Below are 15,589 nucleotides of genomic sequence, written 5' to 3' on the forward strand. Positions count from 1 at the left end.
GTAGTACGCCAGTCACACCTCAAAACACAGACATTCAAACTAAACAAATTGTTGTGCTTTAAATTAACTAAAGAGATCTTCATTTAGATCTTGATCTTTGTTTGTCTGCGAATTCCACGCATGTGTAGACCACCTTCTAGTTTAGTACGTTGGTGTTACTCACGGATGTCAACAATGTGCCGGAATAACGAAAGGGGTGGTGGACAGTGTTACGCTGGTTAGCTCCTGAGGCCTGGTTAGAGAATGAGATTGCAGAAGATAAAAGGTACGTGCCTACGTAAAATATGAATGAAAGAAAGACAGTGGGTACAATGAATGACAACGTAACAGCACGTTCCGGAAATTATTATTGTTACGTTGTAGCCGGCGAGTGCTGCGCGTCTCACAGTTGTACCATTGCTTGCTCACATGTCAGAGAAGTGATCCCTATTTATGTTTTAAAGAGCCTGGATACCTATGTGTCCCCCTTTTATAACCATTGCTCCGTGTATATTGCCTTACTCTTTGGATTGCCACAAAGCAACCTGCGAGATTGGAGAAAGGTTGAGAAGACACCGTGAGAGGAAACGACAGCGTCATGAAAACGAGACGGACTGTGAACGGACAGAAGCAGAAATGCTCCCACACCACCACATAATTACTATTCGGACAGTGATTCCAAGTAGGCCGTTCTTGTCGAATCAATGTCCAAGGTTTTTCTTTTTTAATTTTGTTTCCCTTATAAAAAGTCATAATGCTGTGCGACGAAGGGCCCAGTTCACGACTGGCAGCCACGTTTAAACAGGGAGCCCTTCACAGACAACTTTAACACGCGCAGCGTAGTTGGGCGCACATGGCTAGTTACTTATAATCATTACAGTTAATAATGTTTCTGACAATGAGGTTTCTGACGTTTGTATGACATGTGCCCTTAACAACTTTCGTCTGTGTTCTTGTTGAAGTAACTGCCTGGATGTACTGTGCTAATGTCTTTTACTAATTTTAAACACTTTGGCCGTGTCCCCTCTTAATCTCCCTTTGCTTGAACTGGAAAGGTTCAACTCCCGTATAGTCCTATCTGGCAGAACTTCATTAGGCCTTGTCACCCATCTCTGCCATGTCTGACTGATATTGTTCACAGTGTCCCAGATGAGCCCTCACTAGTGCAGTGCATCACTCATTTCTAACCCCTAGGCTGTGCTATTTAATAACCTCACGTTCAAGGCCTTCGTCCACGGTCAGGATGTCCAAATACGACCCCCGGGTCATTTTCATACGGTTGACTTGCAAGATTGAAATCTTGCATTGTGTTTTCAAAGCTAACACTTTTATTTCTACTGAACCAGGAAGTTGATAACTTTAAGATAAAACTCTGTTGACTTAATAAACGTGTGAGTATTTAACTGGGAGCATTGTACCCAGATCTCTGGAAACAAGACATTTTTCAGCATATCTCCTGGTAGTGTCCAAGAAATACTTTCTCCCAGATAGACACGGCATAATAATGAAGACAAAAAAGGAAGAATCTTCTTCTATAATACGCTAGCGTGGCTGTCCGTTTGTCTGTCCAGGATTTTAAATCGCCTGTAGCTCACAAACCGTTTGAAGTATTGACCTGAAATTTGGTCCACATGTACTACGTGACGTTTACTATCCGCTTTCTGGGTGATGATTGAGCTCCAAGATTATCCTCTTTTTTTTTTTTTTTTTAATTTTATTTTATTGTAGAATCAACTCTCAGCAGTGGCCAGCAGGGTGGTACATGTGTACAGGCGCCGTTCTCAGTCCCTATCACCTTCGCCGTCACTCCCCCTACCTCTACATATCTTAAGTCTTCAATCTCCCTCAAGAATGATTTAAGTGCCAGCTTAAGTGAAAAATTGAGGAAAACGTACCAAGTAATTGCAACACAAAAACTAACTCAATCAGTTTTAACGCGAAAAGATGTCGATGAAAGAAGAGAAACAGCGGGCTGCTGCTCAGGAAACAACAAGCACATCAACCTCTGAGCAAACGAACGCTAAACGTACAGAGAAAGAAAGAGGATGACAACTAGGAAGGGTCAAGTGTATAACGTGCAGTGTGACGTTACTGCTGTATAATAAAAGGGACAATCAAGTAATCTTTAAACATCTGCGTGTGGAAGTGTGTGTCTGTCTGTCCAGCCCGGAAGTGAGAGGTGGAGTCGGGGTAAGGATACGCAAGTGAGGCGAAACCTCTGAAGAAAGAGTTACTCGCTCAGCCGCTAATACAGCAGTGAGGCGAGCACACTTACAAAGCGGTATCCTTTTTAATTTTCCTTCCGCCACTAATACACAAGCGAGGCGAGCACACTGGCAAAATGAAACCTCCGAAGAAAGACAGTTGCTTAGCCGCTAATGCACGAATGATGCGAGTACGTCGGCAACACAAAAGCTCCTTTGAAGAGAGATGCCCAGGGTAGTTCCTTTCAAGTACTTGACATCTCTACATTTCAATTATGATTTTTTTATATTTTCTAGGACCCACACAGGCTTACGCAGCTAATCTTTTATATAAACGTCAATGTGTGGAAGTGTGTTGTCTGTCTATCTGGCCTGGAAGTGCAAGGCTACAGCATGAGACTCGGAAGAAAGCGACTCTGTCGCCAAAGTGAAACCGCCGGCACTAACACACAACTGATGCGACTGACTGATTGATTGATTGATTGAAGTACCAGAGTCCATGGTTTCTAGGAGCACAGGCTTATACAGCTGGTGTAACGTAATAATACATTAAAGCACAACTAAAATGCATATTAAAGAATACCATTTAATATCAAGATTATACAATTGCACAGCTTATTGAGTACACAGATCACCATGACACCTCAAATATGGATTCAACTTCACTGCTGCCTATACCTGTGGTGGGTGATACCCAAATCCAGGGCCTGTGCCTGCCTTGTGCCAGGTGCTCCCCAGATTGGTTCCGGCCACGTGAATCCCTGACTTGGCGTAAGCGGGTCTGAGAAGGTGTGCTGTTGTTTTGTCTGTCCCGTTGATTCGCTTTTTGTTTGTGCCTGTCATTTTCAGATCTGCAGACAGATTGAAGGAGGCCCGCGAGCAGAAGGAGATCCCTGAGGCCTCTCGCACTGCACGTACACAGGAGCTTCACAAGGTGCTCCGGGTAAGTGGACTGCAGGAAGGTGTGGAAGAGGTGATAATAGATGGTCTTTGAACACTAGAATCCCTGAAGCCTACGAAAAAAGTCGTAATCCCGGGCCACCTTAAATTCCTTTGCAGCTCCTCGTCGGCACCTTTGTTTTGCAAATGCGTCAATCGGCACAAGCAGCAGGCAGCCTGCTCACCCCACCGATGGAGCTAAAATCGAGTCAGGCGCAAAATTGTCACAGCTTAACTCTCTTTATCTGGCAGTGTATTGTGTAAATTATATATCGTTATTTGGAATACGTACATTTCACGTGTGTTTCGTGTCTGTAAAGATCTGTGTTAATGTAGGATGACAGGAAATACGAGACAAGAAATGCTGAATACATAACTGAAACAGAAACTTTTTTCATGTGATAGTAATAATTGGCAAATTGTTGACATGACGTGTGTAATGTGTGAAGGCTGAAGTCCAAATATCAAATAAACATGAAAGGTATAACAAAACAAGTGCGCTTTTATTGAAGAATATAACCGACGAAAAAGAAATGTTACTGGCAATGTCCAACTGTCAGTTGATACGAGTTAGCCACGTCAGTTTAGCTGGTGCAGGAGTAAAGGACCGCTTCCTTATAATCAAGGGGTTGCGGGTTCGACCCCCGGCTTATTCTCGCATTTACTATTATCTATTATAAACAAAAAAAAAAATCTTGCACCGATACGAGACTTTTTTCCTGTGATGAAACATGATCTTTTGAAGAGAGACAGAGGGACACTTTCACATCCCGCCAGACAGTCGAGTCACGTCATACTTACAACTTTTGGAAGCAAGTCCCATTAGACGGTCACTTTTGCGAGTCACGCCCTACTTACTGCCATTTTCAAACAAGACCCCGGTCATCTAACCTCTCGGTTGTTGGGAATACTTTTGGCAGACACCCTTCCTGTGCTCTCAGCCATTAAAAATGTTATATGTTCTAGATGACACGTCAACGACTAAGCGAAGAAGAAAGAGCAGCACGTTGAAAAGAGACCCCAAAGCGTTGGAGAGAAAAGAGCAAAAATAATCTATGTGCAAATTCAAAAAATAAGAAAAGTAATAATAAGCAGACCCTAAAGAATTCAAAAATATTGGCGCGATACACAGGCAGAGCAGGTTAGAGATGATGGAAGTAGGAATATTCGAAAGTCTCAAAAAACTGATAGTAAAGATCACATTAGCGCAAACAAACGGAAATTATTACTCCGTGAAATAATGGAACAGCGAAAAGAGATCGCATAGTGTTTGAGGATGAGAGAGACAAGGCAATGAGACAAAAGGACAGCTGCTGTACAGGCTTTTAAACGTTCAAAGTGCCGCACAACATGCAGATTACGTGGCACGACAGCAGCTGATCGAGCAAAGAGGAGGTAAAAAAAACCAACTGTTATTTGATTCCCATTGTATGACCGTTTAAGAGGGGGTTTCGGAGGAGCAGCCACGTCCCCTTGGGGTGCGTTCATCTCCCTCTTCACAACAGCGTGTAGCACTGGCGGGGGGTTGGCAAGCAAAGCGAGCAGGGGGCAAAGCCCCCTAGTAACATATGAAAACATTTTCTGTTTTAGCCGTGTGTTCAGCATATCTTGCCTCGCATTTCTTCTGTTATTCTGTGTTTACGCAGATGGTTGTTGACACGGAACACATGTGAAATGTATGGATTTCAAATCATGGTATTTCATTAACTATGTAATTCCTTACGAGTGCATCCCGAGGTAAACACTTTGACACAGACTTGAACTGTGAGGATTGCAGCAGGGCAATGCTTTCATCTGGTCGAGTGGTTGGTGGAGCAGGCTCCATTCTGCTAAACCACACATTTGCAAAGCTAAATCAAGCTAACAGTGCAGTGATAAGGAGCAGCGAGCTTCTTGGCGTATGTCAGGAAAATTTAAGGAGTTCAGGGACAACGAAAAAAATCACAAGCTGCAGGGATTCTAGTGTTAAGTGAAGCGCACTCAGTAGAATGGGAGGGTCCTGCTTTTCTCTTTGTGTGTGTGAGTGTGTAGCAGAGCCTTTAACTACTTTGGGGATAGATAGATAGATAGATAGATGTGAAAGGCGCTATATGATAGATGTGAAAGGCGCTATATGATAGATAGATAGATAGATGTGAAAGGCGCTATATGATAGATAGATACTCTCTTTATTAATCCACAAGGGGAAATTCACATAATCCAGCAGCAGCATACTGATAAAGAACAATATTAAATTAAAGAGTGATAACAATGCAGTATAACAGACAATAACTTTGTATAATGTTAACGTTTACCCCCCTTGTGGAACTGAAGTTGCATAGTGTGGGGTCTCCTCAGTCTGTCAGTGGAGCAGGATGGTGACAGCAGTCTGTCAGTGGAGCTGCTCCTCTATCTGGAGATGATCCTGTTCAGTGAATTCTCCATGATTGACAGGAGTCTGCTCAGCGCCCGTCACTCTGCCACGGATGTCAAACTGTCCAGCTCTGTGCCTACAATAGAGCCTGCCTTCCTCACCAGTTTGTCCAGGGTGTGAGGTGTCCCTCTTTTTTATGCTGCCTCCCCAGCACATGTTGGAATGGAAAAGCAAGAAGCAATGGAACAAAAGGATAAGCATCCGAGAGAGCAGATATTCCTCTTACATACAGACAAGGCAGCAATAAATGCACTTCATGTCTGTGAAACACTGGGTTCAAAAACTAAACTTCAGAAAATGTGTGGATGTCTTTTGGGTGAATTAAATTTGTGGGGAGGAGGGACACATACAGCAAAGGACCTGACAAGATTTAGATAGAAAAGTCAAATACAAGTTAGATTTATGGTCAAGATGGAGAGGTCGGGTAGAGTGCAGTGAAGTAGTTGTTTTGTCAGCTGTCATTCTTATTTTCAATCGGTGAAGGGAAATTAGGATATGGTGATGGACACCCGGCGTTTCAGTCCGGCCGGGACGTCCCTCTACAGAAGAAAGCAGCCTTTTCAGGGCATCACATCCCCCAGGATGCTAAATGACAGCTCCTCTGGATGGAAATGGTTCCTCGGATTCCAGGGCTCCCAGGGCTCGCAGGGCTGCATGGGACATGGAGTCTGTCTCTTCAGCCCTGTTGGGTGTTGCCAGTGGGAGCTCACCAAAAACCCGAGGACTATTACGGTTACGCCAACCCGGAAGTACTTCAGGTTCACGAGGACAGAAGCCCGTAGTACTTCAGGGACACTTGATGAAGGAAGATGTGGTATTGACCCGGAGAAGAAGTACTTCCGGGTCAGAGATTTTAAAAGGACTTTGGGAAACCCCACCAGATCGAGCCGGAGTTGGGTGGGAGTGGAGGATTGATTTATTGTTTCTTGATTTGTTATTGAAGAATTGTGGAGTGTGCGGTGCTTTGTGCACTATATTTGAAGAATATTATAATTAAATCTTCTAATGCTTTTACAAGTGTGTCTGGGACGTCTGTCTGGTGGGTTCAACGGGGCAACAGCGACCCCTAGCATCCACAATATGCAAGAACTGGCGGTCCTACAATAAATTAGCCCTAGTGTGGGCGGGATGTGGGGTTTGTGGGTGTGTGTGTATTTGGTGGTGTGTGTGTGTGTGTGTTTGCCCTGCAGTGGACTGGCGCCCTATCCTGGGTTTGATCCTTGCCTTGCTCCCCATGTTCGCTGAGATGGGCTCCAGCAGACCCCGACAGCCTTGTTTCAGGACTAAGCAGGTTACTAAACGACAGACTGCCAGGATGTGGAGGTTAGCGGATAAAGAAATGCGAGGAAGGTCTGTTTATCCTCAAACAGTGCAGAGCTCAGGAGAACTGAGTAGAGCAAAGTAAAACTAAAAGAAAAAAAAAATCTGATGCTCCGTGCCTGACCTCAAGTCGCAACGTTTAGACCAAAGAAAAGAAAGAAAAAAACAAGAAAGGAACCCTCATCAAACGTGACATAACCCGGCACTGGGGTGGGGGTGGTATGTGCTGGTGAAGATGATGATGATGATGTTTTCCTTTGGTGTAGAATCTGAATAACATCTGCAGTCAGATTGGTGATGATCGGCCCATCTCCTACTGCCATTTCAGTCCCAACTCAAAAATGCTGGCCACCGCCTCCTGGTAAGTGTGACCTACAAATATTTTTATTCATATAATTATTAAAACAAGGAGAATGTCTTCATTCACTATGCTGTCTTCATGCCTTTTTTGAGTATGAGAAACACAGCCGATTACCTCAAAGGAAGTTTAATTAATAATAATAATAACTCATTACATTTACATTTCTCACTTCTCAAAGCACTTCGACAGAGGGGAGTCACTACAACCACCGCCAATGTGCAGCACCCACTTGGATGAAGTGACGGCAGCCATTTTTGTGCCGCTATGCCCACCACACATTAGCTGTTAGGTGGTGAGAGAGATAGAGATGGCCAATTGGAGACAGAACGGTCAAGGCCGTTATGGGCAGTTTAGCCAGGACATCAGGTGACACCCCACTCCTTTTGAAAGGAGCCCCAGGGATCTTCAATGACCACAGAGAGTGAGGACCTCATCTGAAGGACAGTGCCATATTTACAGCACAGTGTCCTCGTCCCTCCTCTGGGACATTGGGATCCTCATACCGACCACTGCTGGTGTCTTTTGGTTGACACTTTCTCCGTGTTAGTGCCATTGTAAACTCTCCTTGTTGTCAGCCGGTCCTCGGTCTCATCAGTTTGCTCCTTTATAATCTGATCAGTCAGGCCTGGTCGTATTTGTCGTCGTTGGTGGTTTTCATATTGCCACATGGAGACATTCAGTCCTTTTGCAGATACAGGAATCGAGAGGTACACCCCAGCTGTGTTTGTGATAAGGCGACAGAACAGCACATATTTTTATAAACGAGGTTTCATTTCTTTGCTGCGTTTTTGTGACGGTTGTTACAGTCAGAAGGTGGATGTTGCGCTACCCCATCTGTGCTTTACTTGCGTCGTCAGGCAGATTTGTTGGTTCAAGGGACCCTGAGTCCTGAAATCTGTGCCTCATTGTTGTCCACTCTCTTTTGACACACCGTTTTCAATATTTTGCAGTTCAAATTTTCATGAACGCAGCTGTCAGTTCCTTCAGTCGTACATCGGCTCCTACCTGGTCATCGTCACGCTGAATGACAGAGATCACACCGCATCTGCGGCAACATGTCGTTCACGTTTACCACTCGTCCACTCGAATGCAATGTAGAATCTGATGTTACACAAAGGTTTTTTCCTTGCATCATGTTATGTTTATTTTTAAAACATGCAAAGCGTTCTCTGTACGCACAACACACGTTTATATATCCAACATTTTTTTTTGGCCACTTTTCATCTGGAGACGACTCCTCATAATCAGATCTTTGCTGCCTGTCAGACCCCAGGTTAACAAGGGCGTCTCTGATCTTTGCAGTTTAAAATCACCGCCCCGACTTCAGACGCCGCCTTCACGAGGCGCTGGGTTGGTTTAGAAACCTGACATTCAGTGAGCCGCCTAATTGTTCCCACCCAGTTTTAAGAAAAATTCACTTGGGGTCGTCTTCAGATGTACATTTCATATGCCTGGCTTCAGAGAGACTAGGGGCAGGCAGGGCAGAAATCAAAACCAGACATAAAATGTTTGTTGTCAAAAACAGCAAATAAGTAATGCAAGAAATTCCACACAGACAACCAGCAGGCCCAAAATTTAAACCGAGGGGTGCAGCAGCAGTACTGTGATCTGTGTTTTATATTGTAATCTAATTATTTATCATATAAGGCACTTGATGGAGCTGTAGTGCCTAGTAAGGTGGGTAAGGCGTTCATAAAGGACAAGGATCTGTCTGTCTGTCTGTCTGTCTGTCTGTGTGCTAGTTGCTATGTCTCTTATTATTGTCCATGTGTTATGTGATTCGTAAAAAAACATGCTTATGTTTGTAGTGCTCCATCTGTTGGAATAAAAAATGAAATGCATTTTATTACTACAAATGCTTGTGATGCTCCATCTGCTAGACTGAAAAAAGAAAATCATTTTTATTACTGCACATGCTTGTGATGCGCCATCTGTTGGAATGAAAAATCAAACGCATTTTATTACTGTAATGCTCCGTCTGTTGGAATGAAAAATTAAATTCATTATATTACTGTGATGCTCCATCTGTTGGAATGAAAAATGAAATTCATTTTATTACTGTGATGCTCCGTCTGTTGGAATGAAAAATGAAATTCATTTTATTACTACATCCATTTCAAAATACATCCCAATAGATGGTGCATTACAAACATCAACAAAGGTCTTCATTGATTAGTTGGACTTCAACCCACCTTAGACGGGTATCACAGAAGTGCCCATCATATTGACAATTCCATCCCGTACATAAAATGAATGTTGCTGTACTTGTAAAAGCAGCTGATGTATTTCTTTCAGTTAAACAGACCTGAGCAGCTAGTAAGAAGGATTAGGCTGCAGCATATTTCACCGCTGCGATACACGTACATCGCATGCAGCCTCTGCAGAGCAGGATGCGGAAACAGAGAATGTCTCACGTGATCCCCTCATTTTTAAATGGCAGCTACACAATTTCAGGGAAGTTGTACCTACTTTTTGATCATTGCTCTGTTCGGGTTGACTGTGTGTAAACTGGTGATTCTTGACTAAAAATGTCCAAGCGAGTCATTGAACACTCTGTGTGATGTGGCATCCCCACTATGCCAGTTCAGTTTAATGGTCTGGTCAGGTGCCACCGCCGCCCCCACCATAACATGAGTGGCTCACATTTTTAGGGGTGCTGTGAGCCCGTACTCCATGAACGTCTCTATACAAAAATAAACTGTTGAACCTTTAACACCACTGTGCAGATGGCGCTTGCAGAAGAGAGTCACAGGGCTCATCCAGAATCAAAGTGCAGAGACTTATTACCTCTGACCCCACGACTACTTATTATTTTTCATGTCAAATGTTGTTATAGACGCCATGACTAACCTCTCATGTTGCAGACCTGCTCTGCTGTGGCTCACATGCCCCCTTTCTCCATGTACGTGTTCTGTGCTCTGTTTGCAGGAGTGGCCTCTGCAAGCTGTGGACGGTTCCCAACTGCAGCCTGATTCGCACATTGAGAGGTAAGCAACTCTTCTACCTGCCAAGCAGCCATCCAGGTGGTGGGCTTTACTCCGAGTGAAGCTTCTCCCACACTGGGATGCCCAAATAAATGGCCGTTTCTCTCTCTCTCTCTCTCTCTCTACAGGGCACAACACAAACGTGGGGGCCATCGCTTTTCACCCTCAAGCTACAATCTCAATGGATGAGAAAGGTGTGAACTTAGTGTCCTGCGCAGCAGATGGGTCCGTGAAGCTGTGGAGCCTTGATAGGTGAGAGCTTTGCATCACATATTATTTATTGATGTAAATTTTGAAGACTGGACTCCTAGCTGACTGTCTGTCTGTCTGTCCGTTACGTTCCTGCAGTGATGAGCCTATAGCAGATATCGAGGGGCACGGCAAACGAGTGTCACGATTAGCATGGCATCCATCTGGCAGGTTCTTGGGTACTACCTGGTGAGTAACGCAATGGCAATGGGGGCATTTAGGAGACCTCATCCTACAATTACAGTTCAAGAACCCCAGCCGGCTCTCTTGTATGTTCTGTCTTTTGTCTGACTCTCTGACATCTGTAATGTTGTCTTCAGCTATGACCACTCATGGCGCCTCTGGGACTTGGAAATACAGGAAGAAATCCTTCACCAGGAGGGACACAGCAAGGGAGTATATGATATAGCATTCCACCCTGATGGCTCACTGGCTGGGACGGGGTAAGATTGATGGGTCTAAAAAGTGGTAATGGAGGTTCATTTTTAAGTTTCATTTCCCAGGTTGCCTTAATTTTTTTTTTTTTCCTCCTTTCCTGCAGAGGCCTGGATGCCTATGGACGGGTGTGGGACCTGCGAACCGGGCGCTGCATCATGTTCCTTGAGGGACACCTGAAAGAAATTTATGGAGTCAGCTTCTCACCTAATGGGTAAAAAAAAAGAAATCTGTGTAAACTGTTGGCTCAGTTCTCGAACCGTGGAAGGGAAGACCGAGTGCAAATGAGCTCTTGTGTGTCACTTGTACTTTTAGGTTCCATCTCGCTACAGGAAGTGGTGACAACACCTGTAAAGTATGGGACCTTCGGCAAAGGAAGTGCATCTACACCATCCCTGCACATGAAAATCTACTCTCCGCAGTCAAGTTCCAGTGTGAGTACCACCTGAAAGGGGTGACAATTGTGACACATGACCATGAATTAGAGTGGGCATCTCAAACTCCAGGGGGGGCCCACAGTGGGTGCAGGTTTGCATGTTAGCTTCTTTCTAAATCTGGTGGCCTTCATGGAGGATACCCTGTGGCCTTTGACTTCAGGAGGACCACAATGGCTTCAGGTTTTTGCTTTAATCCTTTTTAGTATCATAACCCAGTGTTACTTCATTGAATATTTGACATGACGGTGCAAATTACAAATCTCAAATGCCAATGAAAACAGAAAGTGTTCCTTTTTAAACTCTCTTTGACCTGTGTTAACTTGAAGAGAGCATAAGGACAGCCATACCACCTGCACTTCAGTACAGGTCACCCACCTGAAGTTGAAGCCTGTTCAGGCCCTGCCAGTACTTGGATGGGAGACCAACCAGAAAAAGCTTGGCCTGCTGCTGGAAGAGGTGCTGGTGAGGCCAGCAGGGGGCGCCTACTCTGTAGTCTGTATGTGGATCCCAATGCCATACATAAACCCAGCAGCCGCACCACATGCCCTTCAGATGAGCTCATCCACCTGAAGCTAAGCCTGTGCAGGCCCGGCCAGTACTTGGATGGGAGACCAACCAGGAAAAGCTTGGGTTGCTGCTGAAAGGACGTGTTGGTGAGGCCAGCAGAGGGTGCTTACCTGGTGGTCTCTGTGTGTGGATCTCAGTGCCCCAGTGCAGTGATGGCGGGGACCCTGTACTGTAAAAATGGTACCGTCCTTCAGATGAGACATACAAGTGGGGACAATAAGTATTGAACGCGTCAACGTCTTTCTCATTAAGTGTATTTCTAATGCGACTATTGACATGACATTTCACCAGATGAAATTATCTAACATTATCTAACTAATCCACTCATACAAAGAAATCCAAACAAATACGTCCATAAATGAAGTTATGTGTAATAAAGTGGAATGACACAGGGAATAAGGAAGAAAAGGAGGTGCAGGAAAGCCAAGAAAGCAGTTGACGGGTCACTCCTGTGTGCCAGTAGATGGCGCTATACCAGCTCTTAACCTGGCACACAGAGACACAAAAGGCACACTCACACAAGTTCATGCTTTTTATTTTCTTCTTTTCCAATTCAGCACACACACGGTGCACAAACCCCAGTAAAGCTCAGTCCCTTTTCTTCTCTCTCTGTTGTTTTCTCCACTCCTCTTCTCTCCTCACAAGCTCCTTCCTCTGCCTCCCAACAACAGCTTTCTAAATGGAGTGAGGCGGCCCCTTTTATACTGTCCCCCAGATGTGCTCCCTGATGACCTAGTGTGACGAAAGTGCTGTATGGGCACCCGGAACCACTCCAGCTGTACCCGCTTCCTGGTCCAGCACAACTGCTGCATTCCATGACTTCTGAACCATCCAGGCGCCCCCTGGCAGTGGCCACAGGTCCCCACAAGGTTGAGCTTCTAAGCTCTGTTCCCGTTGCCCCAACACTCACCAGGGCGGCTGCCTTCTCATGTTCCAGAGGAGGTACTGCTCCTCTCCCAGTCCTTCCATCCTCCAGGCATCCCAAATGAGTATGAGCCCCATCTGTCCATCACACCTGATAGCCCCCTACTGGTACAAATGAATATCACCTGGTTGAGTCCTAATTGGTGGCCTGTCATTCCCAAGAAGCATCTCATGATGGGTAAAAGCAAAGAGCTCACTCAGGACCTTCACAAACATACTGATGTCATCGGTGACGGACGTATTTCTAAACTTGTTGAATGTACCAGTGAGCACCGTTGGGGCCGTAATCGGCAAGTGGAAAGAACTTGACATAAACTGGCCGCGACCAGGTGATTCTTGCAAGATTTCCGTCAAAAGAATAATCAAAAGAGTTGTCCAAGAGCCAAGGAGCCACTGGCGGAGAGCTTCAGAAAGACCTGCAATTAGCAGAAAACAAGAAGTAATGCGCTCCACCGCCATGGCCGCTGTACACACCGCTCACTGCGGAAGAACGAACACGTTGAAGCTCATTGAAAGTTTACTGCACAACATTTGGACAAGCCAATGAAATCCTGAGAGAGTGGAGTCTGGTTGGAGGAGAGCAAAACTGAACTCTCTGGATGTCATTGCACACACCATGTTAGGAGGAGAAATGGCGTTGCGCTTCACCCCTAGAACACCACTAGTGACGTTTGGAGGTGGGAGCATCACGGTGTGGCATATGGTACTGGCAGACTTCATATAATTGAAGGAAGGAAGGATGAATGAATGGAGAAATGTAGCGGGACATCCCTGATAAGAATCTGCTGCTATCTACCTGGATGCTGAAGAAGATGAAACGAGGAGGGGACATTTCAGCAAGACGAGGACCCCAAACACACAGCCAAGGAAACTTTCAGTATTCAGAGAATAAAGAAAATCAAGAAGCTGCTAGAATGGCCCAGTCAGTCAATCAATCACCCGACTTGAATCGCATTGAAAATCGATGGAAAGAGCTGAAGATCAGAGTTATAGACGAGGCCCCCCCAGAACCTTCCAGATTTGAAGACAGTTTGGGTCCAAATCCCACCTGAGCGATGTGTGCGACTCGTTCCTTCATACAGGAGGCGTCTTGAAGCCGTCCTCACCAACAACAACTAAGTATTCAATACATTTCAGTAAGCGTGTTCAGTACTGTCATTCCACTTTATTACCCATAATTTATGGACTTCTTTGTATGTGTGGATTACCGACATCGGGTGAAAATGTCACTTCAATATCCCCATTTACCGAGAAAGACATTGACGTGTTCAATACTCGTCTTCCCCGAGGTCCAGACTTTCTGTGCTCATAAACGATCCCTGGGCATCCTTCGTAAGGAGCAGGGTGTATCCCAATGTCCTCACTAAACTACCCAGCATGCCCTTGTCATTCTGGCCCCCTAATTGGCTGCCTGTCTCACCACCTGATAGCTAATGTGTGGTGAGCGTGCGATCATCACAGTGGCTGCCAGCACATCATACTGGTGGATGCTACACATTAGTGGTGGTTGAGGTGGCTCCCCACTCACGGAAACACTTGGAGTAGTGAGGAATGCGCCATATAAATGTGAAGGATTGTTATTATCATTATTATTAAATGTAATATTTTCGCTGTTGGAGTGAGCCCCCCCGGTTGAGTGAAAGTATTTCTTTTCTTGCTGCAGCCATTGATGGTCACTACTTACTGACTGGTGCGTACGACAACACCGCTAAAGTGTGGACACACCCAGGCTGGTCCCCCCTGAAAACACTCGCTGGCCATGAGGGAAAGGTGATGGGATTGGACATTTCATCCGACGGCCAGCTGATTGCCACGTGTTCCTATGACCGGACCTTTAAGCTCTGGATGTCTGACTAGCGCCCCCAGGTGTTTGTATTTCTTCTGTTGTCTTGGAAGTCGTAGCAGTTCTCTCCCGCTGGGTCGCTTGGCCTTTCGACTTACAGCTTAAAACAGCAGACTTGGTTACTCGGGGCACAGAGCTGGTTAGCGACACACTTGCGTCACCTCACCACAAAAGTTCTAATGTCTGCCCTTTTTAAAAAAAAAATCAGTGCCAGCTCCTTGAAAGCAGGAAGGAGGGCAGTGTGATGTAAACAGGTCTACCGATTCCTCTCCGTCTCCCGAGCCCCACAGTACTCGAGGGTAATGACCTGGCAGGGCCTGCCAGCTCTGCACGTTTGTCTCTAAGCACTAAGCCAACACAATGAAACAGACGACTTGGTGTCAGCTGGGAGAAGAGGCAAGACGTGCGTGTGCTGCGGCGTCTTTTATTTGTATACCGTGATGATCAGAGATGCGTCCATTAAAGTTTTGCTGTTACCACATTTAGTATCTTGATGGTTTGAATGGCGGAGACTGTGACGTGAAGACAGAGTGGTGCGGTGCCTTGAACATTACGAGGTGTGACACTTCAAGCCCGTTTGTGGTTTATCATCATTACCCTTAAGATCTCAATTGATTTTACTGCCATGACTGGCGTTTGTACTCCCAGCATGCACCTCATTCACAAGCGTACAAAGGATTGAAAAATAAGTATATGGCTGCGTTTCCAGGCAGGAGTAATCAAGGGCTATTTAGGGAGTGTCAGAATTAATCAATCGGGTCCTCACAATGTAGCGTTAATATCAATGCGCACAATGGAGATATCACACGGCACACTTGGAGTGAAGCCCACTGTAATGAGTCACACAGCCTTTTTGTGTCGTATTTTCCAAGTCTTTTATTGATCCATCTCTTTTTGGCTTCTTGTAAATGTGGCTTGGTGCCCATTGTGTGCC

General features: G+C 45.3%; 1 protein-coding gene across 1 annotated transcript in view; it reads left to right on the top strand.

Moving 5' to 3' along the window:
• Positions 1-14,859, top strand: part of prpf4 (PRP4 pre-mRNA processing factor 4 homolog (yeast)) — a 30,885-nt gene extending 16,026 nt beyond the window's left edge. The window contains exons 6-14 of the mRNA XM_039775796.1: positions 3,033-3,126; positions 7,122-7,216; positions 10,145-10,203; positions 10,329-10,452; positions 10,549-10,638; positions 10,770-10,892; positions 10,991-11,098; positions 11,200-11,318; positions 14,476-14,859. Coding sequence (XP_039631730.1) covers positions 3,033-3,126; positions 7,122-7,216; positions 10,145-10,203; positions 10,329-10,452; positions 10,549-10,638; positions 10,770-10,892; positions 10,991-11,098; positions 11,200-11,318; positions 14,476-14,669 — 1,006 coding nt within the window. The 3' untranslated portion in view covers positions 14,670-14,859. The remainder of the gene's footprint in view (positions 1-3,032; positions 3,127-7,121; positions 7,217-10,144; positions 10,204-10,328; positions 10,453-10,548; positions 10,639-10,769; positions 10,893-10,990; positions 11,099-11,199; positions 11,319-14,475) is intronic.
• Positions 14,860-15,589: the final 730 nt, after the last annotated feature.

This window comes from Polypterus senegalus, chromosome 13 (assembly GCF_016835505.1).
Source record: "Polypterus senegalus isolate Bchr_013 chromosome 13, ASM1683550v1, whole genome shotgun sequence".
In the NCBI taxonomy this organism is placed as follows: Eukaryota; Metazoa; Chordata; class Cladistia; order Polypteriformes; family Polypteridae; genus Polypterus; species Polypterus senegalus.